The sequence below is a fragment of the Salmo salar genome, chromosome ssa11 (assembly GCF_905237065.1).
Source record: "Salmo salar chromosome ssa11, Ssal_v3.1, whole genome shotgun sequence".
Classification (NCBI taxonomy): domain Eukaryota; kingdom Metazoa; phylum Chordata; class Actinopteri; order Salmoniformes; family Salmonidae; genus Salmo; species Salmo salar.
Window position 1 is genome coordinate 86,923,387 of NC_059452.1, and position 20,406 is coordinate 86,943,792.

Genomic DNA, 20,406 nt, shown 5'->3' on the forward strand with positions numbered 1-20,406 from the left:
TAAGTTGACTGAATTTGTCTACGTTTTCCCATGTTGGAGCAAAGTTTGGGCCAGTGGTAGCTTTGGAGGGCCAGTGGGAAGGGGGTGACTCTGGAGATTCCCTCACCCTTTCAGGGACAACTTCCATGTCTAAATCTGACGTGGGGACACTGGTGCAGTCTAATACTGAGGATTCTGGGGTGGAGATAACCAGCTCTGAGGCTTCTCTCCCTTCCTCCCCTCCGTCTGTGTCCAAGTGTAATATAGCTATTGATCCTGTCTCAACTTCATTCAGGGAGGAGGATGCTCTCCTGTCCTCTCTCTGCCATCCTTCTGCTCCTCTTCTTCCCTGTCCCTCTGCCTCAGGACCAGGGCTCAGGGGCACAGGGAGCTGGCTGTGGTCATGCACCGAAAGTCGAGCAGGCACTGCGGAGGACAGACAAGCGGCAGGTCCTGAGGCATGGCGAGAGAGACGCCGTGCCATGACGGCAGTGTCACATGGCTTCACTACCCTCAACGCACTCAGTGACCCATAACCAGAGGGCAGGTCACAGGTCAGGGAGTGCTGGTCTGAGGAGGACAGTCAGCCTGTCAGTTGTGGATGAACAGGCCTCAACAGAGCTGCTGCAGCACAGAGGAGGCCTCTCCCCACAGCACAATACTCTACCTCCTCAGGCAGACACAGAGGAGGCCTCTCCCCACAGCACAACACTCTGCCTCTTCAGACAGACACAGAGGAGGCCTCTCCCCACAGCACAACACTCTGCCTCTTCAGACAGACAGAGAGGAGGCCTCTCCCCACAGCACAACACTCTGCCTCTTCAGACAGACAGAGAGGAGGCCTCTCCCCACAGCACAACACTCTGCCTCTTCAGACAGACAGAGAGGAGGCCTCTCCCCACAGCACAACACTCTGCCTCCTCAGACAGACACAGAGGAGGGTGTATATTGAAAGGAGTTGTTTACTTCAATCTTATGATTCTCTGTTTTCCTTCAAAGAAATCTAGTTTGAGACAGAGTGATCCATTGTGCCGAGTTTTTCCCCAAAATCTCAACCAGCTGATTGTTTGGCAATTTTGTCCTCTTCATGTTTTGTACATGGGACATCTTCAGTAGTCATTTGAAATATTATTCCCACATGTATTGCACAAACATTCAAATCGGATTGTTCCGACATGTTATTATGCCAAAAAATATTACGCAATATGCCGGACGGAAGTCCATTGTCATTTTCAAGCAGTGTATCGTCCATAAATCGTTATGTTCCATGTCTGTTTTTACAGTGGACTGAAGGAAAGTCAGGAAGGTGTAAATGAGCCTTTACCCTTTATCACAGTTAACAGTTGCAACACACACACAAACAGACACAGAGCTAGACAGGATGACAAACACTTAACTACATTGTCTGAATCCCTTTGATGCCTGTGGGTTGTTATTGTTCATATTGTAGTGTGTCATACTGTGAACCAGTCTGTCCTGGTGAGCAGTCAGCCACTGGCATGAGTGGAATGGAGCCAACCTGGTGCGGTGCTGCATAGGCAGATGGATTATGAGGGTGTTGTGTTGAGCAGTCTGCTGTGTTGTCCGTCACAGTATTATCAACATGTCACAGTTCTGTGTCAGATGGTGAAGCGAGGGCAGTCCCATTGGGTGAAAATCCTTTATTTAAAGATTTTGTCAGAGATAATTTTGAATCCTTATACAAATTGTTAGACTTCCGCCCCAAGGATTCCTCTTTGTAATGTTGTTATCCAAAGATCATGTAGTGTTGACAATGGTTGGTGAAATGAAGTAGGTAATACAGGAACATTACGTCTCAAATGGGGATATTAGTCAGTATACGTGGAGGTCTTTGCTCTCAGTAGGACTCAGACAGGGTGCTGTGTGTTCATCAGGCAGGCAAAAGCCAGTTAAAGGCCACCTCATTAGCTCAGCTCTCTTTGGGGAAGAAATATAGTATTTCATGCTCCTAATGACTGCACTTTATTTAGTCACTAATCAGCAATGAAAATATAAAGTATGCTGCCCCAGAAGTCATAACATTAGATTGCTATTCCATTCAGAGCAATACATGTTTTGTGAAGTAATACGCCAGAGTTAATTGACCGTACTTTGCCATGTGCACTGTTACTTTCCTTTACAGATCAGGGAGAATGATGTGTGTGAGGGAGCGTATGAGGGGCTCATCCCAGGGCTGGGGTACCTGGAGCATGTGTGCCGGATGCTGGAGGAGATTGCTAGGCTACAGATGCATAACCAGAGGTTACAGGTGGAGATGGAGGCTCTCCGGGAGCAGCAGGAGAGCAGGGTAAGGGGATATGTTGACATTTGACATCTCTGGGTCACGTCTAAATAGAGAATCATGTGGATGAAGCTTCTAATACGTCAGTATTTCAGTTGATTTGCTGTGAGAATTGACACAGTCAGCATAACAGGTAATTATTAATCAACATTTGACCTGCTGTTTCTATCCATATAGAATTCACAACACAGCCAGTGTGACTGCAAGGCTGCTGAGGAGTGTGGCCACTCTGCCAATGAAAGACGACTTAATGCTAAAGATTATGTTGAGGACTTACCCTGCCAATCATATAAAAATAATAGTAACGTGCATTTTCGACGGAGGTCAGCATCGGACACAAGACTCATGATGGGATATCTGAGTGAGTGATCCTCCAATTTTACTTCCCACAGTGTACACTGGGAAATTCTGAGACATCATTGGTTATTTGGGTTGAAACTGAGGGTTGTGAATTGTGTGTGTTTTAGGGAAGGTGAAGGAAGAGTCTGGACGGCGGTACCTGAGTATAGAGGACTTGCTTGAACAGCCCAAGGATGACAAAAAGCAGGTAAAATGATGTAAACTCGTGCATGTACGCACACACACGTATGCATGCATGCATGCACACACATGCACACAAGCATGCAGGTATGCATGGACACACTTGCACACACACTTGCTCAAATTGTACACACACTCAAAGAGACACAAATAATTAAGCTGTATTTGTGTGTGTAGAGTATATCTGTGTGAAAGTATGCTTGTGCCTATGTGTAAACGTTTTTTGCATGAGTCTGCATATATGTCTCTATTGACAACTATCTATGCGTCTCTCCAGGAGAAAGAAGAAGTAGGAAAGAAAGAGCAGGGAAGTAGGATTAAGACCTGGAAGCTGAAGATTGGCTCTCTGAGGAGGGAGGAGACCACAGAGAAAACCCGGTGAGACGACAGCGACACCTGGAGGAAAGTGTGTGTGGTGTCATGCTATGTGATGCTCTTATGAAAAAATATCCGTGACTGCTCTAATGTGGCAGCCAAGTGGGAATGATTCACTGTTGCATAGATAATGCACAGTGTGCTCAGAGGAGCTGGGGAGTGCACATACTTAGCCTAGGCATCTGTTCATGAAAATTCACTTGGACCCATCCCATATGGCCTCTGTTTACAATCACTCATAGGCTCACTGTGCATTGAGGAATTATGTTTTAAGACTTACATATTCCATCCGTGCAATCTTTAATAGTTCTGGTGGATGATTTTTCTTCCACATAAAGCCAACAGATTCATTCATCCGTGAGGAAGGCTAGCGGGTGTCGGTTGGGACAGCTTTTCAGGAGAAGGAAAACTGTGCCAGAATGAGAAGAGCAGAATATTCCAACATTACAGTCATTGGTTCTAAGTAACATTCCTCTGTTAAGACTTGGAGAATGAGGACACATACTGTAACGCTTTTCCCACAAAGCTGTGGAATCACAGGACGCCAATCTATTTAGTCATCTCAATATATGGATATTGGTGTTTATTGTCTGCTGCTACATTTGTAGTTATTCATACTTAACTACCATATATATTTTTATATTGCAAGTTTATGCAGCCAGTAACCAATGTGTTTTTATGTTTCGTTGATGTCCAAGTACATTAGCTATAGGATATGATCATATAATGTTTTAAATGAAGTAAAGCCAGTGCAATGTATATATATTTCACCACTTGTCCATGTCTGTCTGTATCCCCACATCTGCAACAGGATGTTTATTTTTCACTTTTGGTTTATATAGTCTTTTCAGGAAACCAAAATAATACATGCTAGAGTAGTTAGAGTAAGAATAAATCAAATATAATAATATATGTATGCATGTACAGTACCAGTACCAATACCAGTCAAAAGTTTGGTCACACCTACTCACTTTTCTTTGTTTTTACTATTTTCTACATTGTAGAATAATAGTGAAGACATCAACACTATGAAATAACATATATGGAATCATGTAGTAACCAAAAAAGTGTTAAACGAATCAAAATATATTTTATATTTGAGATTCTTTAAAGTATCTACCCTTTGCCTTGATGACATCTTTGCACGCTCATGGCAGTCTCTCAGCCAGCTTCATGAGGTAGTCACCTCAAATGCATTTCAATTAACAGTTACCTCTGCAGCAGAGGATAAGTTCATTAGAGTAACCAGCCTCAGAAATTGCAGCCCAAATAAATGCTTCACAGAGTTCAAGTAACAGACACATCTCAACATCAACTGTTCAGAGGAGACTGCGTGAATCAGGCCTTCATGGTCAAATTGCTGCAAAGAAACCACTAGTAAAGGACACCAACTATAAGAAGAGACTTGCTTGGGCCAAGAAATGGAAATTAGACCGGAGGAAATCTGTCCCTTGCTCTGATGAGTCCAAATTTGAGATTTTGGGTTCCAACCGCTGTGTCTTCGTTAGACGCAGAGTAGGTGAACGGATGATCTCTGCATGTGTGGTTCCCACCATGAAGCATGGTGGAGGAGGTGTGATGGTTTGGGGGTGCTTTGCTGGTGACACTGTCAGTGATTTATTTAGAATTCAAGGCACAATTAAACAGCATGGCTACCACAGCCACTACATCTGGTTTGCGCTTAGTGGGACTATCATTTGTTTTTCAACAGGACAATGACACAACATTTACATTTTAGTCATTTAGCAAACGTTCTTATCCAGAGTGACTTACAGTAGTGAATGCATACATTTCATTTATTTTTTTAATTTTTTTTGTACTGGCCCCCCGTGGGAATCGAACCCACAACCCTGGCATTGCACACACCATGCTCTACCAACTGAGCCACAGGGTAGACTGAGCCACAGGGAAGACAACACACCTCCCGGCTGTGTAAGGGCTATTTGACCAAGAAGATGGAGTCCTGCATCAGATGACCTGGCCTCCACAATCACCTGACCTCAACCCAATTGAGATGGCTTGGGATGAGTTGGACCACAGAGTGAAGGAAAAGCAGTGTAAGTGCTCAGCATATGAGGGAACCCTTCAAGACTGTTGGAAAAGCATTCCAGGTGAAGCTGGTTGAGAGATTGTCAAGAGTGTGCAAAGCTGTCATCAAGCCGAAGGGTGGCTACTTTGAAGAATCTAAAATCTATTTTGATTTGTTTACACTTTTTTGGTTATTACATGATTCCATGTGTCATTTAATAGTTGTAATGTCTTCACTAATATTCTACAATGTAGAAAATAGTAAAAAAATTAAGTTAAACCCTTGAATGAGTGACTGTGTCCAAACTTTTGACTGGTACAGCATATAGCTTGAGAAATAAGGTTCATGAAGTTAATGACTTGCTAGTAACAGATGACGTTCATATTCTGATATTCTGACTATCTAAAACTCACTTAGACAGTACCTTTGATGATACAGTGGTAGCAATACAAGGTTATAACATTTACAGAAAAGACAACTGCCAGTGGTGAAGGTGTTGCTGTTTATATTCAGAACCACATTCCTGTAAAGATTAGAGAGGATATCATGTTAAATACTGCTTTTAGGAATATGGCTACAGGTTCATCTGCCTCACCTAAAGCCCATTCTTGTAGAAAGCTGCTATAGACAACCAAGTGTGAGCAGTCCGTTTCTGGATAACATGTGTGGAATACTTGATAATGTATGTGATATCAATAGAGACATGCATTTTCTGGGTGAAATAAATATTGACTGGCTTTAATCAAGCTGCCCACTCAAGAAAAAGCTTCAAACTGTAACCAGTGCATGCAACCTGGTTCAGGTTATCAGTCAACCTACCAGGGTAGTTACAAACAGCACAGGAATAAAATCATCAACATGTATTGATCACATCTTTAATGCTGCAGAAATGTGCTTGAAAGCAGTATCCAGATCCATCGGATATAGTGATATTGTAGCCATATCTAGGAAAACCAAAGTTCCCAAGGCTGGTCCTAATGAAGTGTATAAGAGGTCATACAATAAGTTTTGTAGTGATTCCTATGTTGTTGATGTAAAGAATATTTGTTGGTCGGTGGTGTGTAATGAGGAGCAAACGGACATTGCACTTGACAAATTAATTCAATTGCTTATCCCAGTTACTAATAAGGATGCACCCATTAAGAAAATGACTGTAAAAACTGTTAAATCCCTGTGGATTGATGAGGAGTTGAAAATGGTATGTTTGAGAGTGATGAAGCCAAAGGAATGGTAAATAAGTCTGGCTGCACAACCGATTGGCAAACGTACTGAAAATTTAGAAATAATTTGACTAAACTGAATTAAAAGATGAAACTATACTATGAAACAAAGATTAATGACATAAATAATGATAGTAAAAAGCTTTGGTGCACCTTCAATGAAGTTGTGGTGAATAAGGCAAACTCAGCTCCATCATTCATTGAATCAGATGCCTCATTCATTACAAAACCCACTGATATTGCAAACTACTTAGATTTTTTTCATTGGCAAGATTAGCAAACTTAGGCATGACATGCCAGCAACAAACGCTGACACTACACATCCAAGTAGATCTGACCAAATTATGAAAGACAACAATTGTAATTTTGAAATCCGTAAAGTGTGTGGAAGAGTTGAAAAAAATATTGTTGTCTATCAACAATGACAAGCCACTGGGGTCTGACCACTTTGATGGAAAATTACTGAGGATAATAGCGGATGATATTGACACTCCTATTTGCCATGTCTTCAATTTAAGCCTACTAGAACGTGTGTGCCCTGGAGGGAAGCGAAAGTCATTCTGCTACCTAAGAATAGTAAAGCCCCTAATCAGCCTGTTACCAACCCTTAGTAAAGTTTTGTAAAAAATGGTGTTTGACCAGATAAAATGCTTTTTTTTACAGTAAACAAAGTGACAATAGATGTTCAGCACTCTTATAGGAAAGAGCATTCAACATGCATTCAACACTTACAGTTCACAAATGACTGATGATTGGCTGAGAGAAATTGATGATAAAAAGATTGGGAGCTGTTTTGTTAGACTTCAGTGCGGCTTTTGACATTTTCGATCATATTCTGCTGCTGGAAAAATGCATGTGTTATGGCTTTACACCCCCTGCTATATTGTCAATAAAGAGTTACCTGTCTAACAGAACACAGAGGGTGTTCTTTAATGGAAGCCTCTCCAACATAATCCAGGTAGAATCAGGAGTTTTTTGTTGAAGGAATTCAGTTGTGCAACTGACTAGGTATCCCTCTTTCCCTTTCCCAGGGCAGCTGTCTAGGCCACTTACTTTTTTCAATCTTTACTAAAGACATGCCACTGGCTGCAGTTAGTTTCAGAATGGGTGGCAAGGAATAAGTTAGTCCTAAATATAAAACAAATAAAAGCATTGTATTTGGGACAAATCATTCACAAAACCCTAAACCTCAACTAAATATTGTAATAAATAATGTGGAAATTGAGCAAGTTGAGGTGACTAAACTGCTAGGAGTAACCCTGGATTATAAACTGTCATGGTCAAAACATATTGATTCAACAGTAGCTAAGAAGGGGAGAAGTCTGTCCATAATAAAGTGCTACTCTACCTTCTTAACAGCTTTATCAACAAGGCAGGTCCTACAGGCTCTAGTTGTGTTGCTCCTGTGGTCAAGTGCCACAAAGAGGGGCTTAGGAAAATTGCAATTGGCTCAGAACAGGAATGCACGGCTGGCCCTTGGATGTACACAGAGAGCAAGCATTAATAATATGCATGTCAATCTCAAAGTAGAGGAGAGATTGACTTTATGACTACTTGACATGTTGAAAGCACCGATGTGTCTGTTTAAACAACTAGCACACAGCTCAGACACCCAAGCATTCCCCACAAGACATGCCACCAGAGGTTTCTTCACAATCCCAAAGTCCAGAACAGACTATGGGAGATGCACAGTACTACATAGAGCCATGACTTCATGGAACTCTATTCCACATCAGGTAACTGATGCAGTCAGTAGAATCAGATTTAAAAAACAGATAAAAATACACCTTATGGAACAGCGGGGACTGTGAAGCAACACAAACATAGACACATGCATACACACACACGATAACATACGCACTAGACACACGAACACGTGTATTTTGTGTTGTAGATATGCGGTAGTGGAGTATGGGCTTGAGTGCACACTGTGTTGTGAATTCTGTAATGAATGTATTGTAATGTTTTTAAAATTGTATAACTGCCTTCATTTTGCTGGAACACAGGAAAAGTAGCTGCTGTCTTGGCAGCAGCTAATGGGGATCCATAATAAATACAAATAGAAATACAGATGATTAACAATGTGCCACTTATTGTTGACAGTAAACAGTACATTGTTAATCCCATGTAGAGGAGTTAGTCAGATGAACTGAGCAATAGGGATTTTACTCCCTGCACCACAAGGCAGAGAGATGGTGTGACTTTAGAGAAATGTAGAAACATATCAACCTATTGACTTTTTATCATCCTGTCTATAAATGACTGAACATCCATAGCCAGTTCAGACCAAACAGCAGTGTTTTTTTTTTAAAATAATTTGTTTATTCTTTATTTACCTAGGTTGAGGGGATAGGCCTCCCCTATAGCATTCCCATGTAAAGAGATGTCAAACACAAACACATCCGAACAAGAGAGGGGGAATAGGATTCACAGTTCATACATAAAATACATTTATTTGCCATTTCACTGCTTTCGTCTGCAAGCGGTGTCCTTCACGATCCATTTGACCCAGACAGCATCCATCTGTAATATTAAATCTAGAGATACATCTGTGTGGGGTTGTATGTATGTGAGATAGAGAGGAGGAGGGTAGGTGGAAGAGAAGAGGCAGGGTTAAGTCATGCCAGTTTGGCCCCTGCCTAGGTCTCTACATGATACCACAGGAGGACAGGGGGTTGGCGATCTGGCAGGTGCAGGCTGACTGGCAGTACTGGCGCACCGTCTGGTAGCAACTCCGGTCGGCCTCCCCGCCCCACTGCACCGGGCCGTTGGGGTCAGAGGGCAGCCGGCTCAGGATGCTGGTGTTGATGGCCAGGGCAGCCAGCCCATAGTCTGTGAACAGCACCGTCTCACGCCTGCACGTGGGGCACGAGATGAACTTGTACTTGGGGCAGGACTCGTAGAGGATCTGCAGGCACTCCTCACACACCGAGTGTAGGCAGGAGAGGATGCGAGGACGCTTGCCTGTAAAGTTGTAGGTGTGGCCGCAGGTGGGGCAGTCTAGGGGTTCACAGGGCATCACGGGACCCGAGGAGGAAGAGGAGGTGGAGGAGGAGGTTGAAGAAGAACGCAGCACGTACTGGTTGACTATGACGTCCTCCATCTTATAGTGGAACTGGTGGTAGCAGATCTCTGCGGTGCTGGCTTTGCGCTGGGCCAGGTAGCTCTCCCTGCGGCCCATGGGGGCTGGGGGAGATGAGACCATGGGTCTGGTGGGGGCCAGGTCAGTGCAGGTCACCTCCATTGCAAGATCCCTGCAGGTCATGTCCAGGGCTAGGTCACTGCACGCCTGATTGACTATGATCTCTCCCTCTCCCCCTCCGTCCCATGCCACCCGCGGGGGAGGGGCGAAGCGAGGTTGGGTGACAGGCACCGGGCATTCCCGGGGGAACTTCTCTGACTGGATGAACTTGACGGTATCCATGGGGATGGTCACAGGCTGTCGCCTGAGGCAGGACATGGACATGAAGCGTATTTGTGTGTCTGTGTCTTTTTTTAAGAGAGGGTGCTGTGGCTGGTTTAGCTGGCGATGCCCCTGGCTTGGGCTGGGAGTAGGTCGGGGCTCTGAAGTGACCTGGGGGTGTCAAAGTCAGCCATTAGAGGGGATGTGGGGACGTATGATTCTGTCCATTGTTCCCACGTCTGTGGTGCTGTTACCCTGTGTCTTTATGTGGGACAGAAGGACTGAGGACTAAAGCCAGAGCCCTCAAACCTGGAGCAGTGAAGAAGACGTCCCTATTACACTGTCCTCTAATAACACTACTGATAGACAGGGATAACAGTCCGAGCCTGGTAGTTAGTCCGCTTAAAACTACTTTGTGCAGTCTTAAATACACAATAAAGATATGTACTGGATATTCAACCACAATAGCAGCTGAACAACAGACAGGTCTCAGCACAAATTATATGTTTTCAGTGATAACTCCAATAAATAATCTTATATGTACATATATATAGATGCTCACATAACACTACAGGGTTGTGAAGAATTCTACTCTCTCAAAATGGAGAGCTCAAGCAGCAGGGGCTGTTCAGTAGTAGTTCAGTCTGTATTGTCTCACACAGCATCCTGTGGCTTGTCAGGGGAAACTGACGCAAACAGGGCTTGGGGCTGGCTTGTTTCTAGGTGGTTGCTGCTGAAACCAGCACTTTGTTCCTGTTTCTAGCTGAGGCTGTGGAACAGCCTAGTGTGTGAATGTGTGTGTGAACAACCTGTATACACTGACTGGAACCTCCTCTCCTCTCTCTGCTGTGTGCTTTTGGTGGAATATGGTTTTGTGACCTTTGGCCCCCTTGGTTGGGGTCTCATAAGGCAGAGTTATTTTTTGGGAGGTGTATCAGAGACAATGGAAGGCTCTTGAAATGACTCCCCTGCCCTTAAACGCACCCCTCCTGAATTTCTCTAAGAAGGGAGTGAAGGGGTGCTTGACTTTCAAATGGAGTCCTCCCACTAGTCGGCTGATAAAGGTCTCCAGGGAGGCCCTTTCTTCGTCACGGTCTGTGTGTCTGTCCCTCAGAGGTTCATAGTGACAGCAGTGACCTCAGACTGTCAGATGGTGTGACTGTTATCCTCTTTGGCTCAGTTACCTGAGGAAGGAGAGGAGAGTTTGATTAAACACCATCCATCAAAATAAATCACACATTAATCTGCTATTTGTATGTATTATGGATCCCCATTAGCTGCTGCCAAGGTAGCAGCTACTCTTCCTGGGGTCCAGCAAAATGAATGCAATTATACATTTTAAAAACATGACAAAACTTTGACTATGTATAATTGTTAACGTACGTTATTGCAATACTGTATGATAGATGTGGATACTCTCTCTATTTTAAGAAACATTAAGAATAGAACACCCTCCTTTCAAATCCTTAACTGTAGAGTGCTCTATTTGTCAAGGTATACTAGGGTTATAGAACACTAGTTTTCTGAAAGAATTATTAGTCTGTGTTTCTGGTCTCCTCATGCCTCTAGCATCCTGTCTACCCCTATTATCATCCTACTATATGACGCATGAAAAAGATTCATGTTTGGTCAGAGGCAAATGAGCAAAACAATTGGCAATCATCAGTGTGTGAGTAGGTTTCATTTCGAGTGGTAATGTGCATTATGTAGGTGGCGTAAATGTATGATTGTTTGTAGTACTATGTTTATTTCCAAGTCAACACAACAATGGAGGAAAATGACACATATTCTCTCTTCCACACAAGGCTCTCAGTAGACGTGATGCATGAAGAAGGAAGGAGAGCGAGGGAGTTGACCTACATGCCGCGAAAGAGCGAGAAGGAGTGAGAGAGAAAAAAAGGGAGTGCAACATTGGTCCAGGTTTGTATTTATGGTGTCTTTATCTTTCACTGTGGTTTCCTGCCCCCAACCGCCTCTGAAGGTTCACACAGAGTGAAAGAGCTGTACCTTTACAGCCGGAAATACCCTAGCGAATTAACCCTCAAACCCCAACACACAAACACTCTCTCTCTTTTCTCTCTCCCCATATTCACATTTCCATACAGACACTTAAAACAGGAGGGCGTGTGAGGGAGACAGCTGGACACTACCTCACTGTGTTCCAATAGAGCATCTATGCTGAGCAGGCATGTGTAAATTCACCTGTATCTCGCTGATGAAAACAGCCTATTGGACCATTCTGTTGTCTCTGATTATGCTCTTGTATCTGACCCCATTCAGTGACAGAGAAGGCCGTTAGCCAGTGTCACTCACAATTTCTCTCAATGCGTTCCACCGGCACTGCAGTGCCGCAATGCTTCTTCTTAAATAACAGCTTTCTCTCCCCTTCTCTCTCACACACATTCATTCACAAACCCACACACTGTACACAGCCATGCATGCTCTCACTTCATTTCACACTAGCATCTGCCAGGGCAAGACATTTTTACAACACATTTCCCTACCACGTATTATCACTTTATGGTACGTGGCTAATTCAAGTCAATATGTGTTCAGGGCATATGTTTTATAATTGAGGTAGAATAGTATTCAATAATTCCCTTCAGTGTCCATTCATCCAGCCATACCCCCACACACCAGCCTGGTCTCATAAACGTAGCAGATCATACAAATTATAGTGTCCTGGATCTACATTTACTATGTTACGTCCAGGTTGCAGACACAAACAACACACCTGATGTATGTATGTATAATCATATGGTCCTTTGTAGCTCAGGTGGTAGAGCATGGTAATTGAAACACCATGGTAGTCGGTTCAATTCCTAAGACCATCCATATTTTTTATTTCATTTATTTATTTTTGCCAATTGTGCGCCGCCCTATGGGCTCCCAATCACGGCCGGTTGTGATACATCCTGGAATCAAACCAGGGAATGTAGTGACGCCTCTAGCACTGAGATGCAGTGCCTTAGACCCCTGCGCCACTCCGGAGTCCATATGTAAAATGTATGCACGCATGACTGTAAGTCCCTTTTATATTATTTATAACATGTCAGTCAGAGGGAGGTGTCTTATGATTGAGGTGATGGACCAGAAACATTCAGGCCAGCTGCCCAAGGAGCCTCACAGCATCACAGCCTTGGAAATTAATCATCTAAAATTAACATCTCATTTGGCGACAGTGATATATAAATGGAAGCTGATGAGGAAGGAGGCCTCGTGCTGAGGTGCGACGTTAGTACCTTGGGATAGAATTATGTAAGAGGCTCATCTCAGAACCAGACTCCGTATTAGCACGCATAGAGGAGGGTTATAACTGTAACAGCCCTACATAAGTCAGTCAGGCCTATGTTGTTAAGATACCAAGGCCCTCTGGCTGGCTGTCTCAGGTCAGGCCAGCCCAGGCCAGTACAGTCAGCTAGTCAGTCCGCCCACCCAATAATTTAACTAATGAAATCATGTGCTGCACATTTGTTCCTGTCAGCAAAAACAAACAAGGGAAAAAAAGGAGAGAAGGAGATAGCAGAGCTCAAGATGGAGGAGAGATCTGAGAGGTCATCTCAGCAAACACACAGTGAATTCCTCCTTTCAACCAACACGCACAACACATACATTCCTACATAAGTACACATACCCTAACACACACACAGAACACCAATAACATTTTCACCTTTATTCTGTACACCCCCATCACAAACACCACCCATGACATTCCAAGATACACACATTGAATTGACAGACAAACATGCGTGCAAAAATGCTATTAAATGCTAATAAGCCAGACTACTTCTCGTCTCATCTTCCATGGAAGCATTAAAGATGCAGGACTATAAATCCACTGTGTTATTCACATCTAATACGCACGTTACCACAACAACAAAAAAACAGCCTGAACATTACTACCATCTTCCACTCCCCCGTTCCTCCTCCCTCCATTTGCCTCCACACACACACGCACTGCCCAGTCCAGCTGTCTCGCTCACACGCGCTCCTTGATGTATTCCACTTGTGTGGTGAAGAGAGCAGGAGAAGGTTACCATGTTCAGAATGAGTCAGACACTATCAGCTGGCTGTCCCTGCCTCTCTCCTCTACTGTACCTCTGCATCTCCATAACACACACCTCACCTTCAGCCAGGTGACCTGAACTGGACTGGGCAAAATAACTGGTTGAACGGTGCCTGTTCCCCTACAACACACACAGCACTACTACACAGATAATGCTGGCTATGTTCTGTTTCACGTCCACAGGTCTGTCTTGCTGATAAAGGCATCCGCATATCTCTGCTCTACCCTGTGGGGGTTATGATGTATTATGATTATGTAAATGGTATGATGACCTTAGAGCTTGCTGTAGACAAATCCCCAGATGTATCCCTGTTGACTGATGCACATCTGAGTAAAATGTTGCATTTAAAATGACTGTGAATTCCATAAAGCACTGCTTTATTGCATATGTCGTTGTTGATTAGTATAAGCCTATATCATGATGATGATAGGATTCTGCATGGTTGTTTTGGTCTTTATGTGTTGGTTGGTCTTTGGATGTTAGTCATTATCTATGCTACCAACGGTAATATTCAGATGTGTATATTCAACTCTGCCAATGTGTTAATCCATTTTATAAATCAGTTTCCTGAATTATGACTGCAATATAATCATTACTACAGAATCTTATTGGGTTCTTGTTATGTTTACATTATACCATTATGTGGTGGTGGTTGTTGATGTGCATTCTGATCTGTTGTCTGTACATTATGAGTCATGATCCTGTAGGGATTGAATGAGGAAAGTGATATGAGGAGTGATTATGTGTGAGTGAATGTACAGTTTGTGTGAGGGGGAGTTGTTTTAATCATTTAATTTCTGTCATTCAAGGCAGACGTCAGCCATTTTCCCCGCAATTCATTACAGCCAAGTACTATTTGTTCGCTCTCTCTCGCTCCCTCTCTCTCTCTCTCTCTCTCTCTCGCTGTCTCTCTCTCGCTGTCTCTCTCTCTCTCGCTGTCTCTCTCGCTCTGTGCCTGTCAGAGCTCGACAGTGTCAACTCCAGCAGAACAATAACAATAATAGATCCTCCTGCATGGCCGTGGGAAAATCTTTTGAGTTGGGGGAGCTGTCGACGGAGGGGGGGTGGTCATTACTATTATTACATATACATTATTATTATTATTATTATATATACAGTACTACTCAAAAGATGGACATCTGTTCTTTCAAAGGTTTTTGTTTATTTTTACTATTTTCTACATTGTAGAATAATAGTGACGACATCAAAACTATGAAATAACACATGGAATCATGTCGTAACCGAAAAATCTAAATATATTTTAGATTCTTCAAAGTAGCCACCCTTTGCCTTGATGACAGCTTTGCACACTCTTGGCATTCTCTCAACCAGCTTCGAGGTAGTCACCTGGAATGCATTTCAATTAACAGGTGTGCCTTGTTAATTTGTGGAATTTATTCCCTTCTTAACGTGTTTGAGCCAATCAGTTGTGTTGTGACAAGGTAGGGGTGGTATACAGAAGATACTCCTATTTGGTAAAAGACCAAGTCAGTATTATTGCAAGAACAGCTCAAATAAGCAAAGAGAAACAACATTCCATCATTACTTTAAGACATGAAGGTCAGTCAGTCTGGAACTTTGAAAGTTTCTTCAAGTGCAGTCACAAAAACCATCAAGTGCTATAATGTAACTGTCTCTCACCACAGGAAAGGAAGACCCAGAGTTACCTCTGCTGCAGAGGATAAGTTAATTTGAGTTGCCAGCCTCAGAAATTGCAGCCCAAAAAAATGCTTTACAACATCAACTTTTCAGAGGAGACTGCGTGAATCAGGTCTTCATGGTCGAATTGCTGAAAAGAAATCACTACTAAAGGACACCAATAAGAAGAAGAGACTTGCTTGGACCAAGAAACATGAGCAATGGCCATTAGACCGGTGGAAATCTTTCCTTTGGTCTGATGAGTCCAAATTTGAGATTTTTGGTTCCAACCGCTGTCTTTGTGAGATGCAGAGTAAATGAACAGATGATGTCCGCATGTGTGGTTCCCACCGTTAAGAATGGAGGAGTAGATATGATGGTGTGGGGGTGTTTTGCTGGTGACACTGTCAGTGATTTATTTAGAATTCAAGGCACACTTAACCAGCATCGCTACCACAGCATTCTGCAGCGATACGCCATCCCATCTGGAATAGCGCTGAGTGGGACTATCATTTGGTTTTCAACAGGACAATGACCCAAAACACACCTCCAGGCTGTGTAAGGGCTATTTGACCAAGAAGGAGAGTGATGGAGTGCTGCATCAGATGACCTGGCCTCCACAATCACCCGACCTCATCCCAATTGAGATGGTTTGGGATGAGTTGGACCATAGAGTGAAGGAAAAGCAGACTACAAGTGCTCAGCATATGTGGGAACTCCTTGAAGACTGTTGGAAAATCATTCCAGGTAAAGCTGGTTGAGAGAATGCCAAGTGTGCAAAGTTGTCATCAAGGCAAAGGGTGGCTACTTTGAAGAATCTCAAATATAAAATATATTTTGATTTGTTTAACACTTTTTTGGTTACTACATGATTCCATGTGTTGTTTCATTGTTTTGATGTCATTACCATTATTTTAAATGTAGACAATCGTAAAAAATTAAGAAAAGCCCTTGAATGAGTAGGTGTCCAAACTTTTGACTGGTACTGTATATATATTGATTTATCAGGTGCAGCATCCCTACTTCCTGCGGCTATGCCCTCCTGACACACAGCCTCATGAAGGATTTATGAGGGACGTGTAGAGCAACATACGGTCAATCAATATTCCAGTGGCCATATTGATTGAGCAAATAGAGTTTTGCGGCAGCTCTGTCTCAGCTCAGGGAGATGCAGACCGACACTGTTGCTGTGATGAGGATGGAGAGGCAGACAAGTAACAGAGATGAGTATGAGCTGAGTGATGGAGGCTGCGTTGTGTATCTGGGGAGCTTGGTTTGGTGGCTCAGTTAGTAGGTAAGGAAGGAGCAGGTTTGGCGCGGCAGCAGCGTGTGGGAGTGGTGCGCCAGCAGCAGTTATGCAATCGCAGCATGGCAGCAGTACGCAGCTCAGCACTCTGACTGCAGTCAGCAGCGCCAGCCCAGTGCATGGTCAACATGGAGATCCCTCAGTGCTGCTGACTGCTACACAACAGGAAGTTCCAGACAGGTCCCTTTACTCCCATCCCTCTCCAGAGAGATCTGAGATACCCCAAAGATACCCTTTCCCCTGCAGTCAACACACAATGGAATATCTGTAGACTGAATCTGACCCCCCCACCAGTTGTGTGCGTGTGTGTGCGTGCGCATAGCGGGTGCATACATGTGTGTATTTGTATGTCTAAGCCCGTGTATGTGTCCTTGTGATGCAACGACTCTCTCAACCAACCTGAAATGCACAAACCGCAATAAAGAACGCACATGCACAGACACAAACATCATACACAGACCTCCCTCAGTGTACACTCACACATTGATGGATTCTAGATCAATCCTTTTTCCTGTGTTGCTGGTCAGTCCTGTCATATGGTCCTCCCAGTTCTCCAACCACCTGCTTCTTGCTGTGTGTTGTTGCTTTTGTTGTTGGTTTTGGAGATTACTGTCCTAGATATACTGTCTGTCCTGTGTTGTGAAATGACAGGAGTCTTGTTACAGGGTAGAGCTTCACTGTGCGTGTAATGGCCCATGCATCTGAAAGCAGAACAGAGGATGTTTTCCCATAAGGGAGGAGGAGAGGAGCAAAGGAGACAAGGTGCTCATTCCTGTCTGAGACCCTGAGAGGATAGATCATAGAGGTGGAGGGAGGAAGGTAAAGATGAAGGAAGGGAAGGTAAGATGGAGCCTGAGCTGTCAGAGGGTGGGTGCGTCACTCCTTCCTTCAGCCACAGTGATGGAGGACAGAGGCTGGTGGTGGAGCCCTCCTCCTCTTCTTCTCCTCCTCTCTGTTCCCTTCGTCCTTCACACTCCCTCCCTCTCTCCCTTTCCTCTGTGGTGTGGCCCAGCGGTTGCTAACGGCACTCTCTCCATCCCTCCTCCTTTCTCTCGGTCTGTCAGTCAGCCAAAGAGGTTGTGTAATTACTTGAGCTCCTGTGATATCTCTCTTGGTATCTTTCTCTCCTCCTCTCTTCTCTGTCTCTCTCTTTCTATCTTCCTATTTGGTCTCAATAGGAGCCTCAGGTCTTCAGGTATTTACTGCTGTCTTTTTCTTTCTTCCTTTTATTCTCCTCTGTTGTTGTCTTTCCCTCAGTGCCGTCTGTGCTCCCGTTCTCCTTCTCAGCTTCTGTCAATGTGCCTCTGTGCATACACTCACACACACGGGCTCACGGATACTCTGTTTACGTCTCTCTCACCGTATGTAACTTATGTCTCTCTCTCTCTCGACCTGAAAATGTCTTCATGCTTTCTCCTCCCCCTCTTGCTCTCTTGCTCCCGCTCTCTCTCCCTCCCTCCCTCTCTCACTCCCTCCCTTTCTCTCTGCAGTCTCCGCTGCAGTGCCTCTGCAAGCTGGATCACGTTTTCTAGTCGCCAGTGAAAATATTTTAGCCAATGTGGGCCCTGACAAAACCCACCCCCTTCTCCCCTGCACACCCACACACCCACACTCATTCACTCACTCACACAACCTACTGAAAGACGAAGGCTATGTGCAGAGAGCATTGAATCATACTCCATATTCAATATTAATCCATCAAACACATACACACACACACACATTCTCTGGCACAGGACAGGCACACAGGAAATACAGGAAGCTGCTAACAAATAGATTTAATCTGCAGAGTACAGCACATCTGAAATTGAAAAACAAATTTGTTCAAATGTAGAATATCTTATGTAAGCTATCGCACAAAACAAATCCCTCATATTTAACACAACACACATGAAGTATAAAGAATATCTGTGTGTTTTCATATAATGCACACATTGAGAGAACATGTCATTAAAGTTGCTTGATTCTTTATACTTTGGCTGTGAAAGAGGAATATCTGTGTCTTTCTACACAAACATTAAGATACCATCATTTTGTTGTTATGATGAAAAAAAACTAAAGAGTTATGACACAATATAAGCTGTAGAGAAATAGAGATAATGATGTAGTCACAACCAAAATGATAGGCAACCTTGATAAAGAGGAGCAAAAAAGGCTATATAAAATAAATAACACATACTGATCTATATTGTCTGCTCATTTTTTTTTATTATTATTTTATAATAATACAATTGCTTAACAAATAATATTTTGTTTAATAAGTAATATTTTTTTTTACTCAAAAAGATAGGAGTCAAAATTACTGGCACCCTTGTTTTTAGTTCTCCAGCATCCCCCTTGAAGTTGTGGCCAAATGTTTCTTTTTTATTTCACCTTTCTTTAACCAGGAAGGCCAGTTGAGAACAAGTTCTCATTTACAACTGCGGCCTGGTCAAGATAAAGCAAAGCAGTGCGACAAAAACAACAACACAGAGTTACACATGGGACAAACAAACGTACAGTCAATAACACAATAGAAAAATATATGTACAGTGTGTGCAAATGTAGTAAGATTAGGGACGTAAGGCAATAAATAGGCCATAGAGGCGAAACAATTACAATTTAGCATTAACACTGGAATGAAAGATGTGCAGAAGATGATGATGTGCAAGTAGAGATACTGACGTGCAAAAGAGAAAAAAAATTATAACAATATGGGGATGAGGTAGTTGGGTGGGCTATTTACAGATGGGCTGTGTACAGGTACAGTGATCGGTAAGCTGCTCTGACAGCTGATGCTTGAAGTTAGTGAGGGAGATATAAGACTCCAGCTTCAGTGATTTTTGCAATTCGTTCCAGTCATTGGCAGCAGAGAACTGGAAGGAAAGGCGGCCAAAGGATGTGTTGGCTTTGGGGATGACTAGTGAAATATACCTGCTGGAGTGCGTGCTACGGGTGGGTGTTGCTATGGTGACCAGTGAGCTAAGGCAGGGCTTTACCTAGCAAAGACTTATAGATGACCTGGAGCCAGTGGGTTTGGCGACGAATATGTAGCGAGGGCCAGCCAACGAGAGCATACAGGTCAATTAACAATTTCTTTGTGGATTTCGATGTGTGCTTGGGGTTAATGTCTTGCGGCCAAGTTTCAGCCTCCTAGCAGAGGCAATCAGGTTTTGGGTTAAAATGTCCTGGTACTTGGTAAAGTTTAGTATTTATGCTGACAAGGCAGCAGCTACTATTCCTGGGATCCAAACAGGAATGTTACAAACACATCATAGTAAAACAATAGCCTACATCATAAACAAAACGGTGCATCAATTAGACATAATGCAATATACATATGTACAGTATAAAATGTACAATATTAAAAAATACAACATTGTAATGTGTGTATAGAGTGTGTTTGTTATGTGTGTGTATGTCTCTTCACAGTCCACGTTGTGAGGTGTTGTTTTATCTATTTTTTGAAATCTGATTTTACTGCTCACTTGAGTTGCTTGATGTGATAGAGATCCATGTAGTCATGGCTCTATGAAGTACTATGTGTTTCCCACTGTGAAGAGACCCC

General features: G+C 43.3%; 1 protein-coding gene across 1 annotated transcript; it reads right to left on the reverse strand.

The window, feature by feature from the left end:
- Positions 1-8,436: 8,436 nt before the first annotated feature.
- Positions 8,437-18,354, reverse strand: LOC106563211 (RING finger protein 208). The gene is made up of 2 exons (XM_014128557.2): positions 17,340-18,354; positions 8,437-11,032 (listed from the first exon to the last, which is right to left on the reverse strand). Exon 2 carries the CDS (start codon positions 9,909-9,911, stop codon positions 9,093-9,095), a length of 819 nt encoding a protein of 272 aa, XP_013984032.1. The 5' UTR covers positions 9,912-11,032; positions 17,340-18,354; the 3' UTR covers positions 8,437-9,092.
- Positions 18,355-20,406: the final 2,052 nt, after the last annotated feature.

Coding starts and splice junctions, on each gene's coding strand:
- LOC106563211 (XM_014128557.2), bottom strand. CDS start 9,911: ATGTCCATGTCCTGCCTCAGGCGACAGCCTGTGACCATCCCCATGGAT.